Source organism: Tursiops truncatus, chromosome X (assembly GCF_011762595.2).
Source record: "Tursiops truncatus isolate mTurTru1 chromosome X, mTurTru1.mat.Y, whole genome shotgun sequence".
NCBI classification, from domain to species: domain Eukaryota; kingdom Metazoa; phylum Chordata; class Mammalia; order Artiodactyla; family Delphinidae; genus Tursiops; species Tursiops truncatus.
This window is the reverse complement of record NC_047055.1, coordinates 79,357,473-79,371,080: the sequence shown is the minus strand read 5'-3', so window position 1 is coordinate 79,371,080 and position 13,608 is coordinate 79,357,473. Positions and strand designations below refer to the sequence as shown.

General features: G+C 52.3%; 1 protein-coding gene and 1 long non-coding RNA gene across 2 annotated transcripts; both read left to right on the top strand.

The window, feature by feature from the left end:
• The first annotated feature begins 6,343 nt into the window (after positions 1-6,343).
• On the top strand, positions 6,344-9,138 carry LOC141275681 (uncharacterized). The gene has a single exon (XM_073798867.1). The coding sequence runs from the start codon at positions 6,655-6,657 to the stop codon at positions 9,106-9,108; it is 2,454 nt and encodes an 817-aa protein (XP_073654968.1). The 5' UTR covers positions 6,344-6,654; the 3' UTR covers positions 9,109-9,138.
• A 190-nt stretch (positions 9,139-9,328) lies between these two features.
• Positions 9,329-11,617, top strand: LOC117310203 (uncharacterized). The gene is made up of 5 exons (XR_012329166.1): positions 9,329-9,794; positions 10,324-10,400; positions 10,667-10,712; positions 11,296-11,337; positions 11,442-11,617. It is a non-coding gene; the product is annotated as an uncharacterized lncRNA (long non-coding RNA).
• Positions 11,618-13,608: the final 1,991 nt, after the last annotated feature.

Below are 13,608 nucleotides of genomic sequence, written 5' to 3'. Positions count from 1 at the left end.
AATTCCCCAGTAAACTTGAGTGCTTTTGAATGCCCTAACATCCCTCTGTCCCCAGCTTTTCCCCCCTGACTTTCAGCACGCTATCAAAGGCCTCGACCATATTCTGTTGCCCCAGGTAGCTGTGGATACCCTGAGCTAGTTCTGAATAAGGTATATCAGTCCTTCACTTAGCCCCTATATAGACCAGGACAAACAGAATTCTTTGAGAATTAGTCTGCTCTTCTCACTTGGGAGCCAAGGATAAGCGTCCCATACTGAAAATGTGGGCTGCAGTCTTCAAATTGCCACCGAGCTAGGGAGGGGCACAGGGTGAGGACAACTAGAAATGCTACAAAGGTTTCCTACCACATTTAAGTTGCCTTTTTATTGTTTTACATTTGTTTGCCTGCTGTAAACTTTGACTGTTGTAAAGAATTCTGACAAAGTAGACTCTTGTACTTCCTGCTTGATTTTTTGATGTTCCTGTAGAGGGACTGGCCCTTGGAGGTATCTACTTCACCATTTTTGCTGATGTCATTCATGCCAACTATTTTTTCATAAAGGTGCAAAATAAATTCAATTTAGAAAGCATACCATTAGAAAGCATACCATTAGAAAGCATACCATTAGAAAGCATACCATTCACAAATGGTATTGCAATTTTTGGGTATCTGTATGCAAAAAGAAAAAAGAGCCTGAACCTAAATATTGCACCTCATTCAAAATTTAACTCATAATACATCATGGATCAGAACGTAAAACATATGAATATACATTTTTTAGAAGAAAACATAAAGGAAAATCATCATGACCTGAGGTTAGGTAAAGAATTCTTAGAAATAACACCAAAAGGCTAGTCTGTAAGAAACACCAGGAAAAATTTCTTAAATTGGATTTCAACAAAATTATACTCTTTTTCTCTGAGAAATACCCTGTTAAAAGAATGAAAAGGCAGCTGTAGAATGGGAGGAAATACCTGTAAATTACAACCATATACAGAATATACAAAGAACTCTCAAAACTCCACTATAAGAAAATAAACTGCTCATTTTAAAAATGGGCAGAGGACATGTACAGGCACTCCACTAAAGAAGATATAAGGATGCCAAATAAGCACCTGAAAAGATGTTCAACACTGGTAGCTATTAGGAAAATACAAATTAAAACCACAATGAGATACCACTGTAACCCTATTTGAATGACTAAAATTAAAAACACTGATGATACCAAGTACCGATGAGTCTGCAGAGAAATTGGAACTTCTGTATACTGATAGAGGGAATGCAGAATTGTACAGCCACTCTGGAAAACAGCTTGCCAATTTCTTCAAAAGGTAAACATACAACTACAATACGACCCAGCAATTCCATGCCTCGGTACTTGCCTTACAGGACTGAAAACTTATGTTTACAAAAAACTCCACATGAATGTTAACAGAAACCGTATTCATAGTCACCCAAACTGAAAGGAATCAAGATGTTATTCAACAGATGAATGAATACAATCATATATCTATAAATGAAACACTTTTTAACAATACAAAGGAAGGAACTCTTGATACATGCAACAACTTGGATGAATCGCAAATGCATTATGCTAAATGAAACAAGCCAGTCTCAAAATGTTACATACTGTATGATTTTGTTTGTATAATATTTGGAAAAGGTAAAACTATAGGGATGGGAAACAGATCATCAGTTAGTTATCAGAGGTTTGAGATGGGGAGATGGTTTGACTACAAAGCAGCAGAATGAGGGAGATTTTGGGGCTGATGGAACTGTTTTGTATCCTGATTGTGGTGATAGTTACACAAATCTGTCCATGTGTTAAAACTCATGGTACTGAAAACAAAAAAGTTAATTTTACTATGTAATAAATCAAAATATATGTAACTAAAAAAATTAAATGTGTCATACATAAAGGCTTGGGAATCATAATGGCATGCAAAATAGTACCAGCATTCTCAAAAGTGACATTGAAAGTCAGAAAACTTTTCAGCCTGAAATTATATATCAGCTATCAAATAAGCATGAAATTAAAGGTAATATTAAAGGTAATACTTGTTCATGCAAAGTCTTAAAAGAAATTATCACCCATGGTACCTGGAGAATGAGTCCCATCAAAACACTGTGGTAAACCAAGAACAATGAAGACATTAGTTCTAGGAAGCAGAAGATCCCACTTAGGGGTTTGGTAAAGGAGTGTTCTAGGTGCAACACTCTAGGCAACCAATAAAGATTGAAACTGGGTCCAGGAAAGTGATTTCCAACAACAAAGGAATGGACATAGTTGAAGATTGAGAAAATATTGCCAATAGGCCTATGACAGAAATGTAAGCTCTTGAGGGAAGGAACGTCATCTGTTTTTCTCAGTGATGTAGCACCATGTGTTAGAACAGTACCTGGCATGTGGTAAGCCCTCAATAGAGAATTGTTAAATGGAAAGGAGAGAAAGAGTGAATGAGAAGAGAGGAATTTGAGACAGCAAGTATCCACCGACTCTTAAGGAGTTTTTATGTGAAGGTGAGCAGAGAAAAATGGTGTCGCCTGAAGGGAAATTGGAATCAAAAGAAGGTTTTCTTTAATTGGGAGAAACGACAACATACTTGTATGCTGATAGGAATGATCCAAAATAGAGAAAACTATTTATGAATGAGGGAAGTTTGTTTCTGATTGCCTATATACTCTCAGTGAAACGGGAAGCAAGGTCATCAGGTGAGAGCGAAGGGGGTCCATGATCAGCAAGTACCCCCTCAACTTTCCCGGATCATCTTGTGATCTTCTTCTTTCTTTTAAAATTTTCTTATTTTATTTATTTATTTGGTTGCGCTGGGCCTCTGTGGCTGCGCGCGGGCTTTTTCTAGTTGCGGTGAGCAGGGGCTACTCTTCGTTGCGGTGCGCGGGCTTCTCATTGCAGTGGCTTCTCTTGTTGTGGAGCATGGGCTCTAGGCACGCAGGCTTCAGCAGTTGTGGCACGCAGACTCTAGAGAACAGGCTCCAGTAGCTGTGCCGCACAGGCTTAGTAGCTCCGTGGCATATGCGATCTTCTGGGACCAGGGATCGAACCCGTGTCCCCTACATTGGCAGGCAGATTCTTAACCACTATGCAACCAGGGAAGTCCCGTGATCTTCTTGTATGGAACTTTTCATAAAAAAGTGCTGTGCAAAATTAAAAGGAGGGGCTTCTGTTCATTAAAAGGTATGATAAAAAGAGTGAAGGCAAGCTAAAAACTAGAAGATATTTACATAACATGAAATCATCAAAGAATTAAAGTATAGAATACATAAAGAATTTCCACAAATAAATATGCAAACAACCCAAGGGGAAAATGGGCAAAAGACACTAAATGAACACCTCATAGACAAGAAAATCCCCAAGGCCAAGCATATGAAAAGCTGCTCAATATTATTACTAATATTATTACAAATCAAGAAATTGCAGATTAAATCTACAATGAGACACCATTTCACTATCACAAGATTAACAACAATTTTGTACTTTGTTAATATCAAATGTTGATGAGGATGTGGAACAGTTAAACACTGTTGATAGGAGTAGAAATTAGCATGACCGCATTGTAAAAAATCTGGCATGATCTAGTAATGTTGGAAATCTTTCCCTATGAGATGACAACTTCAGTCCTAAGTATGAGCACTGGGACGCAGCTTCCCAGCCATTTGATTCTATGGCTCACACAGAAAATGATGATTGTATGGCATACAGGAGTAAGATGACAAAGTTGTTCAGGGCCAGAACCAAGCGGTCCAGGGGCTGCTGTCTGGCTGTCTCTGGAGATGAAGGCCTCAAAGTCCCAGGTCCAAAAGTTGGAAAGCTCTGCCCTGGAAGGCTCTTGTACGTGGGCACCAGGAAACATGCTCCAGAATGTTTATAGTAGCGCTATGAATAATATCTGCCCAAATGGAAAAAGCCCAAATTACCAATTGACAGTAGAATGGATACATTAAAAGGAGTTGGGAATAGAGACCGGTTCACAGTGAGCTGAATGGGTCCCTGGACCAAAATAGCAGTCATTTCTCCAGTACCCAAGCTGATAATGATAAGTGATACACTTGGCAGTTGGAGCAATGACTTCCACACTGGGTCACTGCTCTGCAGGGTAAGAGCTATCCCGGTGGGGAAAGCCAAGAGGAACCTCTGACACTGGCTCCCACCCCAGGCCAAGAGAGTAAGTCAAAAGCAGTATTGGATCCTGGTGAGCATAGGGGGCTAAAGCAGAGATTAGTGACATCATTGGAGACGTATGGGATGCAGGGGAAGAGGAGGTAGGAGAGCCACAGGGACGAAGAGAGTGGAGAAGGTGAGAAGAAGTGCTGGGAGTCTCTCTCTGGGGGAGGGAGGAAGGGAATGGAAATGGTGAGAGGGAAGACGGAGGCTTCCACTGAATCCACTGGTAATGTTTCCTAGGGTGCTGGTGGATGCAGGAGATTTTGCTATATCCTTCCTTATCCATTTTAACATATTTGAAATAGCACACCACGACTTAAAAAGTCACTGGGAGAAGTGGAAGAGGGCGGTATCCACAAACGGGCAGGCACCATCGGGGGCAGGCTCGAGGAGGAGGATTGCAGATTTACAGTGCACCCAATCTCCCCTGCTCTGAAACTTCTCCAGCACGGCCAGCTTCTCAGGTGCAGACCCAGAAAACTGGGCCTTTGAGTTCCACAGGCAAGAGGGGTTCAGACACCCCAGGACTCTCCAGAAGGTCAGCCAGAGCAGGTTGCAGGAGAGAGAGGTGACTGAAGACAGAGGAGTATGAACGGGAAGGAGCAGAAGGAAGGTATGGGAGGAATGGAGCGGTGTCAGAGTAGGAGTGGGGTGGCAGACACGGGAAATTCTAACACCCATGGGCCGTATAGAAACCAAGGGAGGCACCACTCCCCAGACATCAGTACTGCTCAGCTCAGGGGAGCTGAGAACTGACAGTTCCAAGAAAAATTGAGAGACACCTGGCTATCCACACCCACCGCCATCACAACTGGTAGGCCTTGGTTGTGCGTCCTTCAAAACTTTAAAACATACTTGTACATATACTTAAATGAATTCTCATATATTACATAGGATTGACTGGTGTGTGTGCGTGTGCCCACGCACGCAAGTGATTTAACTTACAAATGTGAATCCAAAGCCATCGTTCTGCAACTTGCAGTTGGAAGTCAGGCGGATGCTTTCGAAAGCTGTGAGAATGGCCTGATGCATTCCGTTGGACTGCCACGCTTTATGCTACTGGATGCTAAGCCACGTTGCATTCATCCATTTCCTTACTGACGGGAATTTGGAGTGTTCCCAGTTTTTCCCATCACCAACTCCCTTGTGCATGTGTTCTTGTACACTACAGGTACCAGCGTGTCTCCGGAAGGAGTACCAGGCAGCGGACTTGCAGGAGCATAGAGGAAATAGATTCTTTCTTCCTTCCTTTTAAAGCTCTTGGGCTAAAAGCAAGGACTCTGGAGTCAGATTGATTGGTTTCAATCCTGCCACTGATCCCCACGAGCCGAATGACCTTGGGCCAGTGGCCGAACCTCTCAGTGCCTGTTTCCTCACCGGGAAGAGGCCAGTAATAGTTGGTACTATAGTTAAAGGCGTGTCACGCGGATGCATTATTATTTATGCCCAGCGCTTAGAAGAGTGCCAGGCACAGAGTGCGTGCCGGCACTAAGTTGCTTTCAATGGATTCTGCCAAATTACCTCCCAAATGCGTCTCTTGCACCACCGCCACAGGGGTTTGCTCCTAACCTCTCCCACCCTCGGAATGGTTAAGCTCTTTGAAGGTTGTCAACCTAGTGTGTGAAACCCGATTCGTGGTTTTAGTTCACATCTCCAGGATCAGCGGTGGGGAGCATCTTTTGGGGTGTAACTGGCCACTGCGATTTCCTCTTCTTTGAATTTGCCTCAGAGAGGGGGAAGGACTGATGGAGCGAGGCCAACCCCAAGTCTATCCGCCACACCCGCCTGCCAGTAACGTCTGCTGAGCCACATTTGATGGAGCAGTTGAGACAGAGACCTTACAGAACGAAAATACGATCCCTTTGCTCTCTGGCCGACCCCTGATCACTGACTGCGGGACTCCTGTGCCCATTCTCCTGTTGGGTCTTAAGGCTTGCGGTGGAAGGGAGGCTGGCAAATGCTTTCGGCGCGTGCTAGGCATCCAGCGCCTCCATCTTGACGTTTCATCCTCACCACCCCTGGAGCCCGGCGCCCTCACTCGCCGACGCCCTCGACCCCCTGTATACATGGGAAACGGAGGCTCAGAGCTGTGACTCTAACCAGAAAGGGGAGGCGGGACAGGAGGAGGCGGGCCCAGAGGCTTGACAGAGGGAGGCACTCCCACCACCTCCTTCACCAGCCAACTGCCCGGACCGCCCACGGGCTTGCGAGCAAACCAGAGCCCCTCGGCCCCATTGGTTCGGTCTCGACGGGGGCGGGCGAACAAGGAGCCCGCTGGTTGGCGGGTGCCGGACGACCAATGAGGAGGCTGCGGCGCAGGCGTGAGAGGCGCGCTGAAAGTGGCGCGTCCTTTCTTTTGAGGCGAGCTCGTGCGGCGCGTGAGGTGGCTGACGCTCCCTTCTGAGCGCCGCCCGCCTAGCCCGCCGTGACCGCGACCGCGACTCGGGCCATCGACCGTCGCCCCGGTTCTGGGGCCACCCGGGTCGCGACATGAGCTCCCCGGATGAGGTGTATGTGTTGAGAAGGCGTGTCCGCCCAAAAGTCAGGGAGCGGGCCGGCGTTCGCATAGCCGGCCCCACAGTCCCGCCGGGGCCCGACCCAGGCCCCGAGCCTGGGGAGCCGCGGAGCGGCAAGGGCGGAGGCGGCTTCCCGGACCCCGAGGGCTTCCAGTCGAAGCGGGAGATGCTGGAAGGGCGAGGGCCGGTACTGTGGGGCCGCGAAGGCCGACCTGGCTCCCCACATGAGCACACGAGGGACCTCCTGGACCTGATCGAGGAGTCTGAGGCGGCCAAGGAGGCCAACCTGCAGCAGCTGACCGACCAGGATGTGCTGGGCGTCCGCAGATACCCGGACCCCGAGGGCTTCCAGTCTGAGCGGGAGATGCTGGAAGCGCGAGGGCCGGTGCTGTGGGGCCGCGAAGGCCGACCTGGCTCCCCACATGAGCACACGAGGGACCTCCTGGACCTGATCGACGAGTCTGAGGCGGCCAAGGAGGCCAACCTGCAGCAGCTGACCGACCAGGACGTGCTGGGCGTCCGCAGATACCCGGACCCCGAGGGCTTCCAGTCTGAGCGGGAGATGCTGGAAGCGCGAGGGCCGGTGCTGTGGGGCCGCGAAGGCCGACCTGGCTCCCCACATGAGCACACGAGGGACCTCCTGGACCTGATCGAGGAGTCTGAGGCGGCCAAGGAGGCCAACCTGCAGCAGCTGACTGACCAGGACGTGCTGGGCGTCCGCAGGTACCCGGACCCCGAGGGCTTCCAGTCTGAGCGGGAGATGCTGGAAGCGCGAAGGCCGGTGCTCTGGGGCCGCGAAGGCCGACCTGGCTCCCCACACGAGCACACGAGGGACCTCCTGGACCTGATGGACGAGTCTGAGGCGGCCAAGGAGGCCAACCTGCAGCAGCTGACCGACCAGGACGTGCTGGGCGTCCGCAGATACCCGGACCCCGAGGGCTTCCAGTCTGAGCGGGAGATGCTGGAAGCGCGAGGGCCGGTGCTCTGGGGCCGCGAAGGCCGACCTGGCTCCCCACATGAGCACACGAGGGACCTCCTGGACCTGATCGAGGAGTCTGAGGCGGCCAAGGAGGCCAACCTGCACCAGCTGACTCACCAGGACGTGCTGGGCGTCCGCAGGTACCCGGACCCCGAGGGCTTCCAGTCTGAGCGGGAGATGCTGGAAGCGCGAGGGCCGGTGCTGTGGGGCCGCGAAGGCCGACCTGGCTCCCCACATGAGCACACGAGGGACCTCCTGGACCTGATCGAGGAGTCTGAGGCGGCCAAGGAGGCCAACCTGCAGCAGCTGACCGACCAGGATGTGCTGGGCGTCCGCAGGTACCCGTCCCCAGAGAGGTCCACTGCCTTCAAAGAGGCCACTGGGTCGACACTGCGCCTCGAGGCGGCTCCCGGCGGTCGAGGAGCGCCCGGCCAGAGCTGTGGGGAGGCGTCGACGGCTCCAGCCGGCCCTCTCCACCTCGGTGGGCCTGAAGCGGGCCGGGCCTTGGGGAACCCTAAGAGAGGCACTAAGCGTAGGTTGAACGTGGCTGCAGATCGCCAGCGGCGCTCCGCGGAAGGCCTGGCCTGGCTGCTGTCCGACTCCGAGTCCTCAGATGAATTCAGTGAGACACAGCTGATGACGGTGAGCACTTACCGCAGAGGAGGAGGCCAGGCCAAGCCCAGCAGACCCGAGGATCCCGGGGACACTCCCAGACACTCGAAGTTCCAAGTCAGGGAGAATTACCGTCACGTGACAGGCTCTTCCCTGTCCTCGGCTCCGCGAGGACTCTCTTCGGTTGTGGAAAGGCAGGGCGTGGGACAGCAGGGCATCTCTTCCCCTAAGAAAATGCAGAGTGTGCTGTGGGGCAAGGGGGGCAGCAAGCCCAGCTACGCGGGAGCTGCTGCTGCTGCTGCTGCTGCTGCTGCTGCTGCTGCTTCTGTTTCTGCTGCTGCTCCAGGTGGCCTGCCGCAGGTCACTCCTAGGAAGAACGGAGCCCAGGAGAAGAAATCCGTCGGGGAAACGTCCAAACTTGCCCTGGGGGGACCCTTCTGTTCCCGGGGGCAGCGAACCTCGGCAACTCCCGTGGAACCGGCCACCTTCCCCCCAATCTCTGGTATTCCGCTGCCTGGGAGACCCAAGAGTTATACCTTGGTCCTTTCGGGAACCAAACAGTCCAAGCACAGTGGCACTGGGAAGAAATCCGTGGTCAGGTGGGCAAGGGAGTCTGAGGCGGTGGCGGGAGAAGATAAGGACCCAAATAGAGACCCAGCCCCAAAGGGCCAAGTGAGTAGGCCATGCTCCTCCTCTCTCCCCACTCTTCCCCCCCCCCCACAGCACCCAGGGCACACGTCTTCATCCATGCTGCCTCTGTCCACCCCTCAGAGGTCAGCATTGGGTGCCCCTCGGTCACTGGGTCATTACGATGCCAGATCGGGCTCCTTTTCCTAGGGACAAACATTAAGGTAGCACTTCGGGTGTCCTGGGCCTGGTTCTCCACCCTTAGCCTCTTTCCAGCCTCCTCTGAGAGACTTGGGCTGGGATAGAAGGGAGGGCTGGTAGCTGAATTGGGTCGGGGGATCCCTTAAAAGCTTCCCCGGAAAGCCTCAGTATTTAGACTCACCAGCTTCCTGAATCCTCCTTCCTAGCTGTTCCCCAGACCTTCCTTGCAGGGGGCCTGGGCTTTCTCAGTGTCCCACTGTTGTGCCTAGATCAGCTCTGCCTGCTGGCCTGGGGCTGACTGAGGGAGAAAGTGCTAATGAGATCAGCCTTTCAATTCCCTTCCCAATTCCCTGCCTCACCCTGGCCCGAATCACACAACTCTCTCTCTCTGTCTCTCTTTCTGTCTCTGTCTCTCTGTCTCTATCTCTCTCTGTCTCTCTCTCTCTCTCTCTCACACACACACACACACACACACACACACACACACACACACACACACACTTCCTTAGTCCAAATCGGTGAGAAATTTTTGTTTCAGCTGCTCACTCACAGGCCAGGGACATCTTGTCTGCGCATGCATCGTAGAAAAGCCAGCAGTGGCGACGTCAACACCAGAGGCCCCCAAGATCCAGGAAACTCAGAACCCTTGGCCCTGAACCAGGGAGAAGTCATGCCCAGGGGGCCTGCCCCCTCAGGTGAGTGTCGTGGGTTTGATATGAGGGGAGGGAAGAGGGGTTGAGGACAGAAACCTCTGCCTCTGTCTCTGCCGGGGGCACAGCCTTGCTCCCAGGCAGCTTCTCCCACAGAAGACGGGGTGCTGGCAGGGCTGGCCTTGAGCCACATCATCCTCTGTGTGGGGTTTGTGCGGCCGGGGTGATCGGTGGCAGTGCCGCAAACAGCTGCTCCGGGTGTAGACTTGCAGGGGAACAGCCTTTTCTGTTAAGTCCTGTTCGGCCACATTGCTCTCCCACGTGCTGGCTGTGGCTGCAGCTCTGGGAGGGTCGAATCCAGAGCCACATTGTTTGGGGACCACAATGGCGAAATGGCTGTCCCCGGGGAACAGGGGAAGCAGGCCCAGAGACAAGGTTCCGGCTGCTGGGCGGAGCAGGGGCGGCTGGTTGCCAGCAGAGGGTGGTGCTGCCTCACCTCACTTTAGAGCCCGCTTGGCCCTTTCCACCTCACTGGGAGCCTGGGAAGCTGGATTGTGTGTCCTTTCCCTCTCAGGTGACCGGGGGCCACTTGACCATCCCCCAAGACCGGAAACGCAGCAGCAGCCACTGGGAACGCCCTGCTGTCCTTGGGTAATGCTTCCACTGCATCCTGGAAATGCAGGCCCAAACTCGAGGGTGGGATCTGGGTCCAAGTTCAGCTGACATGTGTGGGCTCCCCCTCCCCTGCCCCCATCACGTACCCCACGGAGGGAGCCCACCTCCTTTCCACTGAGGAGCCCTTGCCAGTCTAACCACCCGGCTTTGGGGTGGAGGGCCCGGGGGAGAGGAGAAGGTGGAGGAGAGAGGAGGCCAGAGTATACTAATCATTTCTCTTCCTCCTCTGTCTGCTGGCCTAGTGTCTCGAGCTAAAGAGAGAAGTAGACGAACTTAAGGAGCAACTTGGTATGAGGAACCAGGGCCGGAGAGCGGTGTCTTAGTGAAGAACCCGGGGGGGCACCTGGGGTGGGGGTGGGCTGCAGGTGCGGTGGGCCTGGCAGGGACGATCATCCCTGTGGGGAGGAGAACCTCTCAGGCCTGGCCCTGGAGCTGGCTGTGCATGTACAACTGGGCGTGTGTACAAATAGCAAAGTACTGTCTGGACTGCATGCACACTTTGACAACCAGACCAGTCCTAGGGAATGTCCTTCTGATAGGACTTTTAGAGATGCCTCGTTGATTTTTCCCTTGAACTGCTGCTTGGTGTGGCTTCTAAGGTTCTTGCTGGATTGTTTGTTTGTGTGTGTGACAAGTTCTGAGTGGTTGTGGCACGGCCCACAGCATGAGAGCTGCTGGCACATTTTGTTTCCCTTTAGGAACCGGTTCCACATTCAATTTGGGTGGTGGGGAGTGATCAGGCCCAGAGCTCTTTGCATCGGGTCTGGAGGGGTTTCAGGTATCAGGGCTAGGCGGTTCCTCACGGGGATAGGGGGACGGGCTTCTGTATCCCTCTGTCTGGAGCGCCTGCTAATGCCTGTCCCTGTTGCAGCCGCCATGCAGTACCTGGCTGACAAGTTGCAGACCCTTTGAAGTGAGTGTTACACACACCGTACCCCTTCCCACAGTCCTGGCTGTTGAGCAGGGCTGGGGGCTGGCCCTGGCTTCAGGCTCTTCCCTGACTCTGCTGTTTCACAGGTTGAGCCCAGCGTCTTCCTGCAAGAGGAGCAGCTGGTACCTTTGGGGCCCTGGAGCTGTGGCCAAGCTCGTTCCCTCCTGTTCTGCCTCAGCTAGGGCTTCCTCTCCCCCTTGTTTTGCCCCCGCCCCGCCCCAGTTTCACAGCAGTTTCCAATTAAAGTACCTCTCATATTCTGTGTTCTGCCTTCTCTCTGGAGGGGTAGGGGTCGGGGTCGGGGTAGGGGGCCGGGGCGGGGCGCTGCTCCACGTCAGAGCCTTTTCCAGAACGGTATCTGTGGCATCCTGTGGTGGGGACTCTGGGCCAGCCTCTGCTACCATCCCTGCAGTCAAGCCAGCGGAGTGTCCCAGGTCTGGGTCCTGTGTGTGCTCTGCCTGGCCACATTGGCACGTCCTCCCTTTCCCCCGAAGGCCCTCTTCTAGCTCTCTCCAAACCCCCCTCCTCCTCTGGGGTCTGGCGGTTCCCATTCATCTCTGCCATTCACCCTTCCCATCAGCAGGAACTCATGACCCCCTTCCAGAGCTCCAATCTGGAAGCATTCACATCCTCCCTGCCCTAGCCAGCTGACCACCCTCCTCCAGCCGGGTCGTCTGTACACCCTTGAGTGGAAATTGGCCTGTCAGGTTCTATGGCGAGTGTGGTTAGTAGGTCTGTGTTGTTGCATGGTCCCCGTCAAATACTCTTCCACCAGCCCCGTGACACAGATTTTCCTGGAAATGATATTTCCGTGTCCCAGCTCAATCTCCCAGACTGCCTCTTTAGGACACACGAGATTGAGTCTGAACTCCATGTTCGATTTCCCCCTCACTTGAGGTTGGGGAGCACTTCCTTCCCTCAGCCAGGACCCAGGACTGTACCAGCCTGAGACTCAGAGGGACAGATTTGTGTTTGAGTGAGGCAAGGGTGGTTCTGCCTGACACCCTTCCTGAAAGACCGGTGTTTTACTACACAAAAGGGGGTATGATGGTAGATTGGCTATTCAAGGTTGGTGACGGTGTGTCCCTGTGTGTGAATAAATGTAATCAGGGGTAATCTCCCTTGAGGGAGAAAGATGTGATTCAGGGAGTAAAGGGAGTAGAGGCTGGTCCACGTTCTGTAAGGCATTGAATGAGCAAAAGCAAGGTTCGGATCTGTTTTGTTCAAAGGTTGTCGTTAAATTCCCAAAACATAGGAGGGGGATGATGCAGAAGTCACCAACCCCCACGACAGGGTGTCGGGATGCTCGAAATGTTGGATTCGCTGGAGGTGGCTCTCGATCCTACTCTGTGATCCTATGATGTCTGACAACTACTGTGGGTGTGGATGGAATGAGATTGGGAAGGGTGGCTCCTCAGAGTAGCTCATCTTAGAATCAGGGGACCCATATATGAGGCCACCCAACATGAGCTACCCGGGACAGGGGCAGGATGGGCGCAGTGAGGATGGGAAGTAAGGAGTGACTGCACCTGGACAATGGGGAGCACTTGGGTCCACCCTTCCCCCATATTCTCACCCTGACTCCCTTCCTGAGTCCACGGCATGAGTTCAGGTGGGCAGACCACAGGTGGGATGGGACAGTCACAGACCTCAGGGTCAGAAAAGAACGTTCGTGGGACTTAATCCTTCCCCTCAAATCCCTCCCTGGAGAAGGTGGGCTTGATTGCTGCCCAGGCCTCTGGCTGGATTCCTAGAATGTACCCAGTGCCCCACCCAGCCTGTACCAGGCTTATGTTCTAGCCCCTCTTGCTCCGGCACTGCTCCCCACCGAGCTGAGGCCATTACCAATGAGTGTGTGTGCACTTCGAGGAAACAGAGCTAGCTTAGACCTTGGACCTGCCTCTGACCAGTAGAGACAGTCATTCCAGGTCATGTGTCCCTGCAGACACTCTGGAGAGAGTGAAGCTAACTACAGGCTGGAGACAGCCATCACAGGAACTCTCTTCCCAGTGCACACTATGGATGTTAATAGAATGTTAACAGAATGTTCATAGAAACCTTATTCATAGTCACCCCAAACTGAAAGCAATCAAGATGTTATTCAACAGATGAACGAATAAAACCATACATCTATAAATGAAACATTTTTTAACGATACAAAGGAAGGAACTCTTGATACATGCAACAACTTGGATGAGTCGCAAATGCATTATGCTAAATGAAAGAAGCCAGTCTCAAAATGTTACATACTGT